General features: G+C 43.6%; 1 protein-coding gene across 1 annotated transcript in view; it reads left to right on the forward strand.

Annotated features, from left to right (window-relative positions):
* dnaaf9 (dynein axonemal assembly factor 9) overlaps positions 1-16,168 on the forward strand; it is a 90,494-nt gene that overhangs the window by 20,473 nt on the left and 53,853 nt on the right. The window contains exons 6-12 of the mRNA XM_052495876.1: positions 2,071-2,177; positions 3,131-3,208; positions 3,290-3,391; positions 9,646-9,837; positions 12,959-13,040; positions 13,138-13,174; positions 14,016-14,100. Of these exons, the coding sequence (XP_052351836.1) occupies positions 2,071-2,177; positions 3,131-3,208; positions 3,290-3,391; positions 9,646-9,837; positions 12,959-13,040; positions 13,138-13,174; positions 14,016-14,100 (683 nt within the window). The remainder of the gene's footprint in view (positions 1-2,070; positions 2,178-3,130; positions 3,209-3,289; positions 3,392-9,645; positions 9,838-12,958; positions 13,041-13,137; positions 13,175-14,015; positions 14,101-16,168) is intronic.

A 16,168-nucleotide genomic window follows, 5' to 3' on the forward strand; every position in this document is an offset into this window, starting at 1 on the left:
CTAAACACCTCCCTCTGCAACTGGATCCTGGACTTCCTGATGGGCCACCCTAAGGTGGTAAGTGTAGGTAACAACACATCTGCCACTCTGATCCTCAACACAGGGGCCCCTCAGGGGTACATGCTCAGTCTCCTCCTGTACTCCCTGTTCACCCATGACTGCACTGCCAAGCACAACTCCAACATCGTCATTACGTTTACCAAGAACGCAACAGTGGTAGGCCTGATCACCGACAACGATGAGAGGGTGGAGGTCAGAGACCTGGCCGTGTGGTGCCAGGTCAACAACAGTGGTAGGCCTGATCACCGACAACGATGAGACAGCCTGTAGGGCGGAGGTCAGAAACCTGGCTGTGTGGTGCCAGGATAACAACAGTGGTAGGCCCGATCACCGACAACGATGAGACAGCCTGTAGGGCGGAGGTCAGAAACCTGGCCGTGTGGTGCCAGGTCAACAACAGTGGTAGGCCTGATCACCGACAACGATGAGAGGGTGGAGGTCAGAAACCTGGCCGTGTGGTGCCAGGATAACAACCTCTCTCTCAGCGTGATCAAGACAAATTATTGTGGACTACAGGAAAAGGTGGACAGAGCACACCCATATTCTCATCGACGGGGCTGTAGTGGAGCAGGTTGAGAGCTTCAAGTTCCTTGGTGTCCACATCACCAACAAATTATCATGGTCCAAGCACACCAAGACAGTTGTGAAAAGGGTACGACAAAGCCTATAACCCCTTAGGAGATTGAAATGATTTAGCATGGGTCCTCAGATCCTCAAAAGGTTATACAGCAGCACCATCAACAGCATCCTGACCTGACGGGTTGCATCACTGCCTGGTATGGCAACTGCTCGGCCTCCGACCGCAAGACACAACAGAGGGTAGTGCTTACGGCCCAGTACATCACTGGGGCCAAACTTCATTCCGTCCAGGACCTCTACACCAGGCGGTGTCAGAGGAACGCCCTGAAAATTGTCAGACTCCAGCCACCTTAGTCATCGACTTGTTCTCTCTGCCACCGCACGGCAGGCGGTACCGGAACGCCAATTCTAGGTCCAAAAGGCTTCTTAACAGCTTTTACCCCCAAGCCATAAGGCTTCTGAACAGCTAATCAAATGGCTACCCAGACTATTTGCATTGTCCCCCCCTGGACCCCCTCTTTTACACTGCTGCTACTCCCTGTTTATTATCTATGCATAGTCACTTTAACTGTACCTACATGTATATATTACCTCAATTATCTTGACTAACCGGTGCCCCCGCACATTGACTCTGTACTGGTACCCCCTGTATAAAGCCTCACTACTGTTATTTTGCTACTGCTCTTTAATTATTTGTTATTTTTTACTTATCTGTTTTATGCTTAGTGTTAAGGGCTTGTAAGTAAGCATTTCTCTGTAAGGTCTATGCATGTGACAAATACAATTTGATTTGATACTGAAATTGGTTTAATAATGTATTTACTAGCTAAGTAAATGATAACACAGGATAACAAACACACTTAATACATGAGAAAAAGGTATTCCTGTAAAAGGTATTCCAGTAATTACTCCTCTATAACTACTTCCTTGGTAACCAGTAATTACTCCTCTATAACTACTACCTTGGTAACCAGTAATTACTCCTCTATAACTACTTCCTTGGTAACCAGTAATTACTCCTCTATAACTACTACCTTGGTAACCAGTAATTACTCCTCTATAACTACTACCTTGGTAACCAGTAATTACTCCTCTATAACTACTTCCTTGGTAACCAGTAATTACTACACTATAACTACTTCCTTGGTAACCAGTAATTACTCCTCTATAACTACTTCCTTGGTAACCAGTAATTACTCCTCTATAACTACTTCCTTGGTAACCAGTAATTACTCCTCTAACTACTTCCTTGGTAACCAGTAATTGCTTAACAGCCTCCGACGTGACTTCTATTGTTCCACTTATGTAATGAAGCAAACAACTAATTGAAAAATTGTAACGTAATTGAACTGTAACCAGCAACTTGTTTTATAGTATGACGATTTGGAATGTGTAGTGTTTATATGTAAATGAGAAACTGTGCTGTTTCAGGCCACATCCAGACGTTTGACATGTTTATGATAGAGAAGTGGCCCATCATTCAGGCCTTCGCTCTGGAGGGGATCGGTGGAGGAAGCTTCTTCACCATGAAATACAAGGTACCTCACTCCATATTACTAATACAAATTGTAGGGGGAAATTGTCTAACCGTAGGTCCATGGCAGAATAGTTGGTAAAATAATTACATCTCCATTTAATTTGAGTGGTACAGAATAGTTGGTAAAATAATTACATCTCCATTTAATTTGAGTTGTACAGAATAGTTGGTAAAATAATTACATCTCCATTTAATTTGAGTGGTACAGAATAGTTGGTAAAATAATTACATCTCCATTTAATTTGAGTTGTACAGAATAGTTGGTAAAATAATTACATCTCCATTTAATTTGAGTGGTACAGAATAGTTGGTAAAATAATTACATCTCCATTTAATTTGAGTGGTACAGAATAGTTGGTAAAATAATTACATCTCCATTTAATTTGAGTGGTACAGAATAGTTGGTAAAATAATTACATCTCCATTTAATTTGAGTTGTACAGAATAGTTGGTAAAATAATTACATCTCCATTTAATTTGAGTTGTACAGAATAGTTGGTAAAATAATTACATCTCCATTTAATTTGAGTGGTACAGAATAGTTGGTAAAATAATTACATCTCCATTTAATTTGAGTGGTACAGAATAGTTGCCTGACGACTCAAACTAAATTTGCTACATACTTCAGTCTTAGACATTTCTGGTCACGAGGGGCGTTGTACAAAACAAAGTCATCAGCAATTGGATCATCTCTAACCAATCAAAGCCAATGACACATTTTCTAAACACTGCTTTACCTACTTGTGTTCTGGCTCTGGCCCAACCTATCTGCCTGGGACCAATCCGAACGGTTAGAATGTGTTTGCATTATAATAATGGTCGGAGAGGTACTCTGATCCAGACTCATTGCAGAGAAGAAACTGTGGGCGTGGCGTTGCATTTGGCCAAAGGAGTTTGGGTTTTACTTCTCTGAAATGATTGACTGGATGTGTGTACTGTTGCTGTGTGTTCCAGTTGATGGACATCAGTGAGAAGCTGTGGCAGACCTACACCAGATTGGACCCTGTGTCCCTAGACAACCTGCTGACTGAGGTAACCATTCTGAGCTTGAACGCACCGTTGGACCAGCGTGTTGTGACGGCCACACTGACTCTGGTATGGTGTCTCTTCCAGGACCTGGTGTTGTTTGAGAAGCAGTGGAGCAGTTTCTTCTCCAGCTTTGACATCGAGAGCCATCTGTCTATCCTGGAACTGTCTGAGGCTCAGGCAGGGGAGGTAACTTAACACTAGAACCGCTAAAGCAGTCAAATCAAATGTTATTGGTCACACACACATGGTCAGCAGATGTTATTGGTCACACACATGGTTAGCAGATGTTATTGGTCACACACATGGTCAGCAGATGTTATTGGTCACACACACATGGTTAGCAGATGTTATTGGTCACACACATGGTCAGCAGATGTTATTGGTCACACACATGGTCAGCAGATGTTATTGGTCACACACATGGTCAGCAGATGTTATTGGTCACACACATGGTCAGCAGATGTTATTGGTCACACACATGGTCAGCAGATGTTATTGGTCACACACATGGTCAGCAGATGTTATTGGTCACATGGTCAGCAGATGTTATTGGTCACATACACATGGTCAGCAGATGTTATTGGTCACACACACATGGTCAGCAGATGTTATTGGTCATATGGTCAGCAGATGTTATTGGTCACACACACATGGTTAGCAGATGTTATTGGTCATATGGTCAGCAGATGTTATTGGTCACATGGTCAGCAGATGTTATTGGTCACATGGTCAGCAGATGTTATTGGTCACATGGTCAGCAGATGTTATTGGTCATATGGTCAGCAGATGTTATTGGTCACATGGTTAGCAGATGTTATTGGTCACACACACATGGTCAGCAGATGTTATTGGTCACATGGTCAGCAGATGTTATTGGTCATATGGTCAGCAGATGTTATTGGTCACATGGTTAGCAGATGTTATTGGTCACACACACATGGTCAGCAGATGTTATTGGTCACATGGTCAGCAGATGTTATTGGTCACATGGTCAGCAGATGTTATTGGTCACATGGTTAGCAGATGTTATTGGTCACACACACATGGTCAGCCGATGTTATTGGTCATATGGTCAGCAGATGTTATTGGTCACATGGTTAGCAGATGTTATTGGTCACACACATGGTCAGCAGATGTTATTGGTCACATGGTTAGCAGATGTTATTGGTCACACACACATGGTCAGCAGATGTTATTGGTCACATGGTCAGCAGATGTTATTGGTCACATACACATGGTCAGCAGGTGTTATTGGTCACATACACATGGTCAGCAGATGTTATTGGTCATATGGTCAGCAGATGTTATTGGTCACATGGTTAGCAGATGTTATTGGTCACATGGTCAGCAGATGTTATTGGTCACATGGTTAGCAGATGTTATTGGTCACATGGTTAGCAGATGTTATTGGTCACATGGTTAGCAGATGTTATTGGTCACATGGTCAGCAGATGTTATTGGTCACATGGTTAGCAGATGTTATTGGTCATATGGTCAGCAGATGTTATTGGTCACATGGTCAGCAGATGTTATTGGTCACATGGTCAGCAGATGTTATTGGTCACATGGTCAGCAGATGTTATTGGTCATATGGTCAGCAGATGTTATTGGTCACATGGTCAGCAGATGTTATTGGTCACATGGTTAGCAGATGTTATTGGTCACATACACATGGTCAGCAGGTGTTATTGGTCACATGGTCAGCAGATGTTATTGGTCACATGGTTAGCAGATGTTATTGGTCACATGGTTAGCAGATGTTATTGGTCACACACACATGGTCAGCAGATGTTATTGGTCATATGGTCAGCAGATGTTATTGGTCACACATGGTCAGCAGATGTTATTGGTCATATGGTCAGCAGATGTTATTGGTCACACACACATGGTCAGCAGATGTTATTGGTCACATACACATGGTCAGCAGATGTTATTGGTCACATGGTCAGCAGATGTTATTGGTCACATGGTCAGCAGATGTTATTGGTCACATGGTTAGCAGATGTTATTGGTCACATGGTTAGCAGATGTTATTGGTCACACACATGGTCAGCAGATGTTATTGGTCATATGGTCAGCAGATGTTATTGGTCACACACACATGGTCAGCAGATGTTATTGGTCACATACACATGGTCAGCAGATGTTATTGGTCACATGGTTAGCAGATGTTATTGGTCACATGGTCAGCAGATGTTATTGGTCACATGGTCAGCAGATGTTATTGGTCACATACATATGGTCAGCAGGTGTTATTGGTCACATACATATGGTCAGCAGATGTTATTGGTCACATACATATGGTCAGCAGGTGTTATTGGTCACATACATATGGTCAGCAGGTGTTATTGGTCACATGGTCAGCAGATGTTATTGGTCACATGGTCAGCAGATGTTATTGGTCACATACACATGGTCAGCAGATGTTATTGGTCACATGGTTAGCAGATGTTATTGGTCACATGATCAGCAGATGGTATTGGTCAGATGGTCATTGGTCACATGGTCAGCAGGTGTTATTGGTCACATACACATGGTCAGCAGATGTTATTGGTCATATGGTCAGCAGATGTTATTGGTCACATGGTTAGCAGATGTTATTGGTCACATGGTCAGCAGATGTTATTGGTCACATGGTCAGCAGATGTTATTGGTCATATGGTCAGCAGATGTTATTGGTCACACACACATGGTCAGCAGATGTTATTTGTCATATGGTCAGCAGATGTTATTGGTCACATGGTCAGCAGATGTTATTGGTCACATGGTTAGCAGATGTTATTGGTCACGTACACCTGGTCAGCAGATGTTATTGGTCACATACACCTGGTTAGCAGATGTTTATGTGATTGTAGCGGATGCTTGTGGTTTTTTCTTTGACGTGCTTCTTTTGTTGGCACTCCAATATGTCACATAAACATCACAAATGGTCCTATTTGTTCGATTAATTCCGTTGATATATATCCAAAATGTCCATTTATTTGGTGCGTTTGATCCAGAAAAATACCGGTTCCAACTTGCACAACGTGACTACAAAATATCTCAAAAGTTACCTGTAAACTTTGCCAAAACATTTCAAACTACTTTTGTAATACAACTTTAGGTATTTTTTAATGTAAATAATCGATAAAATTGTAGGCGGGATGATCTGTGTTCAATACAGGAGGAAAAGAAACTGTAGCTTTCTGGTGACGCGCCTCTATCTAACAGTACAATACAAGTGACCCTCGTTCTGAACAGTGCTACTTCTTCATTACACAAAGGAAAAACCTCAACCAATTTCTAAAGACTGGTGACATCCAGTGGAAGCGGTAGGAACTGCAAGAAGGTCCCTGAGAAATCTGGATTCCCAATGAAAACACATTGAATTGAGAGTGACCTCAAAAATAAAATCTGAATGGTTTGTCCTTGGGGTTTCGCCTGCCAAATAAGTTATGTTATACTCACAGACATGATTCAAACACTTTTAGAAATGCCACAGTGTTTTCTATCCAAATCTAATAATACTATGCATATCTTATCTTCTGGGGATGAGTAGCAGGCAGTTGAATTTGGGCATGCATTTCATCCGAACGTGAAAATACTGCCCCCTGTCCCAAAGAAGATAAGAACAAATTCTTATTTACAAAGACGGCCTACCCTAGTCAAACCCGGACGACGTTGGGCCAATTGTGCGCCACCCTATGGGACTCCCAATCACGGCTGGATTGATGCAGGTACTGCAGTGACGCCTCTTGCACTGAGATGCAGTGTCTTAGACCACTACGCCCCAGTATAGAGACAAAGTAGAGTTGCAATTCAACGGTTCAAACACGAGACGTATGTGGCAGGGTCTACAGACAATCGCCGATTACAAAAAGAAAACCAGCCCCATCGGAGGCATCGATGTGTTGCTCCCAGACAAATTAAACAACTTCTTTGTGTGCTTTGAGGACAATACAGTGCCACCGACACGGCCCGCTACCAAAAACTGTGGGGTCTCCTTCTCCGTAGCCGACGTGAGTTAAACATGTTAACCCTTAGCCCAGACGGCATCCCTAGCCGTGTCCTCAGAGCATGAGCAGACCAGCTGGCTGGTGTGTTTATGGACATATTCAGTCAGTCCTTATCCCAGTCTGCTGTCACCACATGCTTCAAGATGGCCACCATTGTTCCAGTTCCCAAGAAACTAAACTAAATGACTGTCACCCCGTAGCACTCACTTCTGTCATCATGAAGTGCTTTGAGAGACTAGTCAAGGATCACATCGCCTCCACCCTACCTGATACCCTAGACCCATTCCAATTTGCTTACCGCCACAATAGGTCCAAAGACGATGCAATCGCCATCACACTGCACACTGCCCTATCCGTTCATTGACTACACCTCAGCATTCAACACCATAGTACCATCCAAACTCATCATTAAGCTTGACACCCTGGGCCTCAACCCCGCCCTGTGCAACTGGGTCCTGGACCTCCTGATGGGCCGCCCCCAGGTGGTGAGGGTAGGGAACAGCATCTCAACCCCGCTGATCCTCAACACTAGGGCCCCACAGGTGTGTTCTCAGCCCTCTCCTGTACTCCCTGTTCACCCACGACTGCATGGCCATGCACGCCTCCAACTCAATCATCAAGTTTGCAGACGACACTACAGTGGTAGGCTTGATTACCAACAATGATGAGACGGCCTACAGGGAGGAGGTGAGGGTCCTCTGAGTGTGGTGTCAGGAAAATAACCTCACACTCAAAGTCAACAAAACAAAGGAGATGATCGTGGACTTCAGGAAACGGCACAGGGATCAGCCCTCTATGGGACAGTAGTGGAGAAGGTGGAAAGTTTTAAGTTCCTTCGCGTACATGGACAAACTGAAATGGTCTACCCACACAGACAGCGTGGTGAAGCAGGAGGCTGAAGAAATTACTAGATACTAGAGATGGAGATACGACCATGTACTAGGGATGGAGATATGACCAGGTACTAGGGATGGAGATATGACCAGGTACTAGAGATGGAGATATGACCAGGCACTAGGGATGTAGATATGACCAGGTACTAGAGATGGAGATATGACCAGGTACTAGGGATGGAGATATGACCAGGTACTAGAGATGGAGATATGACCAGGTACTAGGGATGGAGATATGACCAGGCACTAGGGATGGAGATGTGACCAGGTACTAGAGATGGAGATATGACCAGGTACTAGAGATGGAGATATGACCAGGTACTAGAGATGGAGATATGACCAGGTACTAGGGATGGAGATGTGACCAGGTACTTGAGATGGAGATGTGACCAGGTACTAGGGATGGAGATGTGACCAGGTACTAGAGATGGAGATATGACCAGGTACTAGAGATGGAGATATGACCAGGTACTAGAGATGGAGATATGACCAGGCACTAGGGATGGAGATGTGACCAGGTACTAGAGATGGAGATATGACCAGGTACTAGAGATGGAGATATGACCAGGTACTAGAGATGGAGATATGACCAGGTACTAGGGATGGAGATGTGACCAGGTACTAGAGATGGAGATGTGACCAGGTACTAGGGATGGAGATATGACCAGGTACTAGAGATGGAGATATGACCAGGTACTAGGGATGGAGATATGACCAGGTACTAGAGATGGAGATGTGACCAGGTACTAGAGATGGAGATGTGACCAGGTACTAGAGATGGAGATACACCAGGTACTAGAGATGGAGATATACGACCAGGTACTAGGGATGGAGATATGACCAGGCACTAGGGATGGAGATGTGACCAGGTACTAGAGATGGAGATATGACCAGGTACTAGAGATGGAGATATGACCAGGTACTAGAGATGGAGATATGACCAGGTACTAGGGATGGAGATGTGACCAGGTACTAGGGATGGAGATGTGACAGGTACTAGAGATGGAGATATGACCATGTACTAGGGATGGAGATATGACCAGGTACTAGGGATGGAGATATGACCAGGTACTAGAGATGGAGATATGACCAGGCACTAGGGATGTAGATATGACCAGGTACTAGAGATGGAGATATGACCAGGTACTAGGGATGGAGATATGACCAGGTACTAGAGATGGAGATATGACCAGGTACTAGGGATGGAGATATGACCAGGTATTAGGGATGGAGATGTGACCAGGTACTAGAGATGGAGATTTGACCAGGTACTAGGGATGGAGATATGACCAGGTACTAGGGATGGAGATATGGGACATGGGAGGTAACGTAACAACCTAACATGTTGTCTATAACTACATTATTACAGTCTGTGGCTCAGACAGGGGAGGTAACTTAACATAGCTACATGTTGTCTATAACTACATTATTACAGTCTGTGGCTCAGACAGGGGAGGTAACACCTGTTCTCTAGTTGGCCAAGTACAGGTTGCTACGTTGGTTTGTTAGTGAGCAAACCAAACCATTGACTGTCTGTCTGTTAAATCCCCAGGCGTTCCGGAGTTATTTCTCTCATGGCCTGATCTCCAGTAACATCGTTGACAGCAGCAGGAGACGGCAGCCCTTGGTTCTGTTTGGGAGCCACTCCTCCATGGAGAACCTCCACAGCTACTCCTTCAACTTCCCTTCTGATGGACACCAGGTCCGCAACACCGGACCCCAGGGGACCCCAGCCAAACACATGGTGAGAGCACCCTAACCCCTATCTAACCAAACACATGGTGAGAGCACCCTAACCCCTATCTAACCAAACACATGGTGAGAGCACCCTAACCCCTATCTAACCAAACACATGGTGAGAGCACCCTAAACCCTATCTAACCAAACACATGGTGAGAGCACCCTAAACCCTATCTAACCAAACACATGGTGAGAGCACCCTAACCCCTATCTAACCAAACACATGGTGAGAGCACCCTAACCCCTATCTAACCAAACACATGGTGAGAGCACCCTAACCCCTATCTAACCAAACACATGGTGAGAGCACCCTAACCCCTATCTAACCAAACACATGGTGAGAGCACCCTAACCCCTATCTAACCAAACACATGGTGAGAGCACCTAACCCCTATCTAACCAAACACATGGTGAGAGCACCTAACCCCTATCTAACCAAACACATGGTGAGAGCACCCTAACCCCTATCTAACCAAACACATGGTGAGAGCACCCTAACCCCTATCTAACCAAACACATGGTGAGAGCACCCTAACCCCTATCTAACCAAACACATGGTGAGAGCACCCTAACCCCTATCTAACCAAACACATGGTGAGAGCACCCTAACCCCTATCTAACCAAACACATGGTGAGAGCACCCTAACCCCTATCTAACCAAACACATGGTGAGTGCACCCTAAACCCTATCCAGATTAGACTGTTACCTAACCCCTATCCAGATTAGACTGTTACCTAACCCCTATCCAGATTAGACTGTTACCTAACCCCTATCCAGATTAGACTGTTACCTAACCCCTATCCAGATTAGACTGTTACCTAACCCCTATCCAGATTAGCATGTTACCTAACCCCTATCCAGATTAGACTGTTACCTAACCCCTATCCAGATTAGACTGTTACCTAACCCCTATCCAGATTAGCATGTTACCTAACCCCTATCCAGATTAGACTGTTACCTAACCCCTATCCAGATTAGACTGTTACCTAACCCCTATCCAGATTAGACTGTTCCTCTACTGTTACCTAACCCCTATCCAGATTAGACTGTTACCTAACCCCTATCCAGATTAGACTGTTACCTAACCCCTATCCAGATTAGACTGTTACCTAACCCCTATCCAGATTAGACTGTTACCTAACCCCTATCCAGATTAGACTGTTACCTAACCCCTATCCAGATTAGACTGTTACCTAACCCCTATCCAGATTAGACTGTTACCTAACCCCTATCCAGATTAGACTGTTACCTAACCCCTATCTAGATTAGACTGTTACCTAACCCCTATCCAGATTAGACTGTTACCTAACCCCTATCCAGATTAGACTGTTACCTAACCCCTATCCAGATTAGACTGTTACCTAACCCCTATCCAGATTAGACTGTTACCTAACCCCTATCGAGATTAGACTGTTACCTAACCCCTATCCAGATTAGACTGTTACCTAACCCCTATCCAGATTAGACTGTTACCTAACCCCTATCTAGATTAGACTGTTACCTAACCCCTATCCAGATTAGACTGTTACCTAACCCCTATCCAGATTAGACTGTTACCTAACCCCTATCCAGATTAGCATGTTACCTAACCCCTATCCAGATTAGACTGTTACCTAACCCCTATCCAGATTAGACTGTTACCTAACCCCTATCCAGATTAGACTGTTACCTAACCCCTATCCAGATTAGACTGTTACCTAACCCCTATCCAGATTAGACTGTTACCTAACCCCTATCCAGATTAGACTGTTTCCTAACCCCTATCTAGATTAAACTGTTACCTAACCCCTATCCAGATTAGACTGTTCCCTAACCCCTATCCAGATTAGACTGTTCCTAACCCCTATCCAGATTAGACTGTTACCTAACCCCTATCCAGATTAGACTGTTACCTAACCCCTATCCAGATTAGACTGTTCCTCTACTGTTACCTAACCCCTATCCAGATTAGACTGTTACCTAAACCCTATCCAGATTAGACTGTTACCTAACCCCTATCCAGATTAGACTGTTACCTAACCCCTATCCAGATTAGACTGTTACCTAACCCCTATCCAGATTAGACTGTTACCTAACCCCTATCCAGATTAGACTGTTACCTAACCCCTATCCAGATTAGACTGTTACCTAACCCCTATCCAGATTAGACTGTTACCTAACCCCTATCCAGATTAGACTGTTACCTAACCCCTATCCAGATTAGACTGTTACCTAACCCCTATCCGGATTAGACTGTTCCCTAACCCCTATCCAGATTAGACTGTTACCTAACCCCTATCCGGATTAGACTGTTACCTAACCCCTATCTAGATTAGACTGTTACCTAACCCCTATCCAGATTAGACTGTTACCTAACCCCTATCCAGATTAGACTGTTACCTAACCCCTATCCAGATTAGCATGTTACCTAACCCCTATCCAGATTAGACTGTTACCTAACCCCTATCTAGATTAAACTGTTACCTAACCCCTATCCAGATTAGACTGTTACCTAACCCCTATCCAGATTAGACTGTTACCTAACCCCTATCCAGATTAGACTGTTACCTAACCCCTATCCAGATTAGACTGTTACCTAACCCCTATCCAGATTAGCATGTTACCTAACCCCTATCCAGATTAGACTGTTACCTAACCCCTATCCAGATTAGACTGTTACCTAACCCCTATCCAGATTAGCTGTTACCTAACCCCTATCCAGATTAGACTGTTCCCTAACCCCTATCCAGATTAGACTGTTACCTAACCCCTATCCAGATTAGACTGTTACCTAACCCCTATCCAGATTAGACTGTTCCTCTACTGTTACCTAACCCCTATCCAGATTAGACTGTTACCTAACCCCTATCCAGATTAGACTGTTCCCTAACCCCTATCCAGATTAGACTGTTACCTAACCCCTATCCAGATTAAACTGTTACCTAACCCCTATCCAGATTAGCATGTTACCTAACCCCTATCTAGATTAGACTGTTACCTAACCCCTATCTAGATTAAACTGTTACCTAACCCCTATCCAGATTAGACTATTAGTGTTGTGTGTGCATGTTTAATGAGATGGCTTGGCAGTCCATGTTGGGCTTGGTCTCCCTAGAGTACTCAGTAATCTGTTCTTGTCTGTCAGGTTCTCCAGTGTGTGGCTCCTAAAGGATCTTTAGCCTGCTCCAGGACTTACTTCTTTGGAACCACTCACATCCCCTACCTAGGTAAACATAGCCCATAATGTATACACTAAACTGTTTGTTGGATCTACCATAGCTATTTGACTGTCTGTAGACCTAATATCTGATGTTTCCCTTGCAGGGAATGACAACATGCAACAGAAGAAAACAGAACTCCTGTAAGTTCACCAAGACAACATGTCCAAACCTGTTAACCCATCTCTCCCATATGATAATACTGTATATAAGGTGTTAAATATATCTCTTCTAGATCTACATATTATATAAGGTGTTAAATATATCTCTTCTAGAACAGTGGTTACCAAACTGTGGAGTTTTAAGGAACTCAGACCAGCTTTGAACTTTCTCTTGGAAGTTGTAATAGTAGTGCTTCTACACCTGCATTGCTTGCTGTTTGGGGTTTTAGGCTGGGTTTCTGTACAGCACTTTGAGATATCAGCTGATGTACGAAGGGCTATATAAATACATTTGATTTGATTAGAATGCACAAGGTGATTTTTCTATCTTGGTTAGTGCATCATCAGCTCCTCTTGTCATATCAGTCATTACAGACCTTAGAGAACTATTTATAACTTGTCTGAAATGTCCAGATCAACTAGCCCAGGTACGTTTTTTTTAGTCCATAGATTTTGTAGTAATGTTTGATTCACTCAAATAACATATGAATTCACATTAGACAGTTTTGCTTTAAACCTGTATAATGTTCTCACTGCCAACAAGAGGGGTCTGGACAGTTGAACAGTGCTTGTGCCCGTAGAATAGGCATGGCGTGCGCACACGACAGGTGGGGGTGAGGTATGTCCTCGCTCCCCCACCCAGTTTGGCCTCAGTGAAACCTGTTGGGAACCCCTGCTCTAGAAGATGATGCCTGAATATTATGTAGAACATGTACATATTACACTACATGGCCCAATGTGAGATGAGATGTTGGATGAGCAGCTGTCCACGTACTTCTGTCCATGTAGTGTATGTACGGTGTTAAATCTATCTCTCTTCCAGTCTTCTCTCTCAGATCTATGCAGCAGCCGTCCAGTCGGTCCTGGCTGGAATCAAATGCTACTCCAACACCACTAGTGCTACTAAGGTGATACCGGTAGTCATTTCTCCAACTAGCTACAGTCTGAAGTTTACTTACACCTTAGACAAATACACTTAAACTCAGTTTTTCACAATTCCTGACATTTAATCCTAGTAAATATTCCCTGTTTTAGGTCAGTTAGGATCATCACTTTATTTTTAAGAATGTGAAATGTCAGAATAATAGTAGAGAATTATTTATTTCAGCTTTTATTTCTTTCATCACATTCCCAGTGGGTCAGAAGTTTACATGCACTCAATTTGTATTTGGTAGCATTGCCTTTAAATGGTTTAACTTGGGTCAAACGTTGCGGGTAGCCTTCCACAAGCTTCCCACAATAAGTTGGGTGAATGTTTGCCCATTCCTCCTGACAAAGCTGGTATAACTGAGTCAGGTTTGTAGGCCTCCTTGCCTGCACACGCTTTTTCAGTTCTGTCCACAAATGTTCTATAGGATTGAGGTCAGGGCTTTGTGATGGCCCCTCCAATACCTTGACTTTGTTGTCCTTCAGCCATTTTGCCACAACGTTGGAAGTATGCTTGGGGTCATTGAACATTTGGAAGATCTATTTGCGACCAAGCTTTAACTTCCTGACTGATGTCTTGAGATGTTGCTTCAATATATCCACATAATTCCCCTTCCTCATGATGGCATATATTTTGTGAAGTGCACCTCCTCCAGCAAAGCACCCCCACAACATGTTGCTGCCACCCCCTGCTTCACGGTTGGGATGGTGTTCTTCGGCTTGCAAGCCTCCCCCTTTTTCCTCCAAACATCTGTTTCATCAGACCAGAGGACATATCTCCAAAAAGTACAATCTTTGTCCCCATGTGCAGTTGCAAACCGTAGTCTGGCTTTTTTATGGCGGTTTTGGAGCAGTGGCTTCTTCCTTGCTGAGCGGCCTTTCAGGTTATGTCGATATAGGACTTGTTTTACTGTGGATATAGATACTTTTGTACCTATTTCCTCCAGCATCTTGACAAGGTCCTTTGCTGTTGTTCTGGGATTGAGTTGCACTTTTCACACCAAAGTACGTTCATCTCTAGGAGACAGAACGCGTCTCCTTCCTGAGCGGTATGACGGCTGCATGGTCCCATGGTGTTTATACTTGCGTACTATTGTTTGTACAGATTAACATGGTACCTTCAGGCGTTTGGAAATTGCTCCCAAGGATGAACCAGACTTGTGGAGGTCTACTATATTTTTTCTGAGGTCTTGGCTGATTTCTTTAGATTTTCCCATGATGTAACGCAAAGTGGCACTGAGTTTGAAGGTAGGCCTTTAAATACATCCACAGGTGCAGTTGACTCAAATGATGTCAATTAGCCTATCAGAAGCTTCTAAAGTCATGACATAATATTCTAGAATTTTCCAAGCTGTTTAAAGGCACAGTCAACTTAGTGTATGTAAACTTCTGACCCACTTGAATTGTGATACAGTGAATTATAAGTGAAATAATCTGTCTGTAAACAACTGTTGGAAAAATGACTTGTGTCAAGCACAAAGTAGATGTCCTAACCGGCTTGCCAAAACTATAGTGTGTTAACAAAACATTTGTGGAGTGGTTGAAAAACAAGTTTTAATGATATAACTAGCTATAACTAGCTAGACGTTTGCTGTAACTAGCTTTACATGGTATACTATAACTAATGGTGTACTATAACTGGCTATAAAACATTTTTGTAACTAGCTATAGATGGTGTACTGAAAGGGAAAGGGGGATACCTAGTCAATGGTTCAACTGCATGCATTCAACTGACATGTGCACCGCTCTGAATCAGAGAGGGGGGGGCTGCCATAATCCACGTCTTCGCTGCCCGGGGAACACTGGGTTAAATGCCTTGGTCAGGGGCAGAACAACACATTTTTACCTTGTCAGCTCGGTGATTCCATCCAGCAAACGTTCCATTGTTGGCTCAACCCTCTACCCACTGAGCTACCTAACTAGCAATACACACATTTGCTGTAACTAGCAATACATGGTATGCTGTAACTAGCTATACATGGTATACTGTAACTAGCTATACATGGTATACTGTAACTAGCTATACATGCTATACTGTAACTAGCTATA

Source organism: Oncorhynchus keta, chromosome 35 (genome assembly GCF_023373465.1).
Source record: "Oncorhynchus keta strain PuntledgeMale-10-30-2019 chromosome 35, Oket_V2, whole genome shotgun sequence".
Taxonomy (NCBI): Eukaryota; Metazoa; Chordata; class Actinopteri; order Salmoniformes; family Salmonidae; genus Oncorhynchus; species Oncorhynchus keta.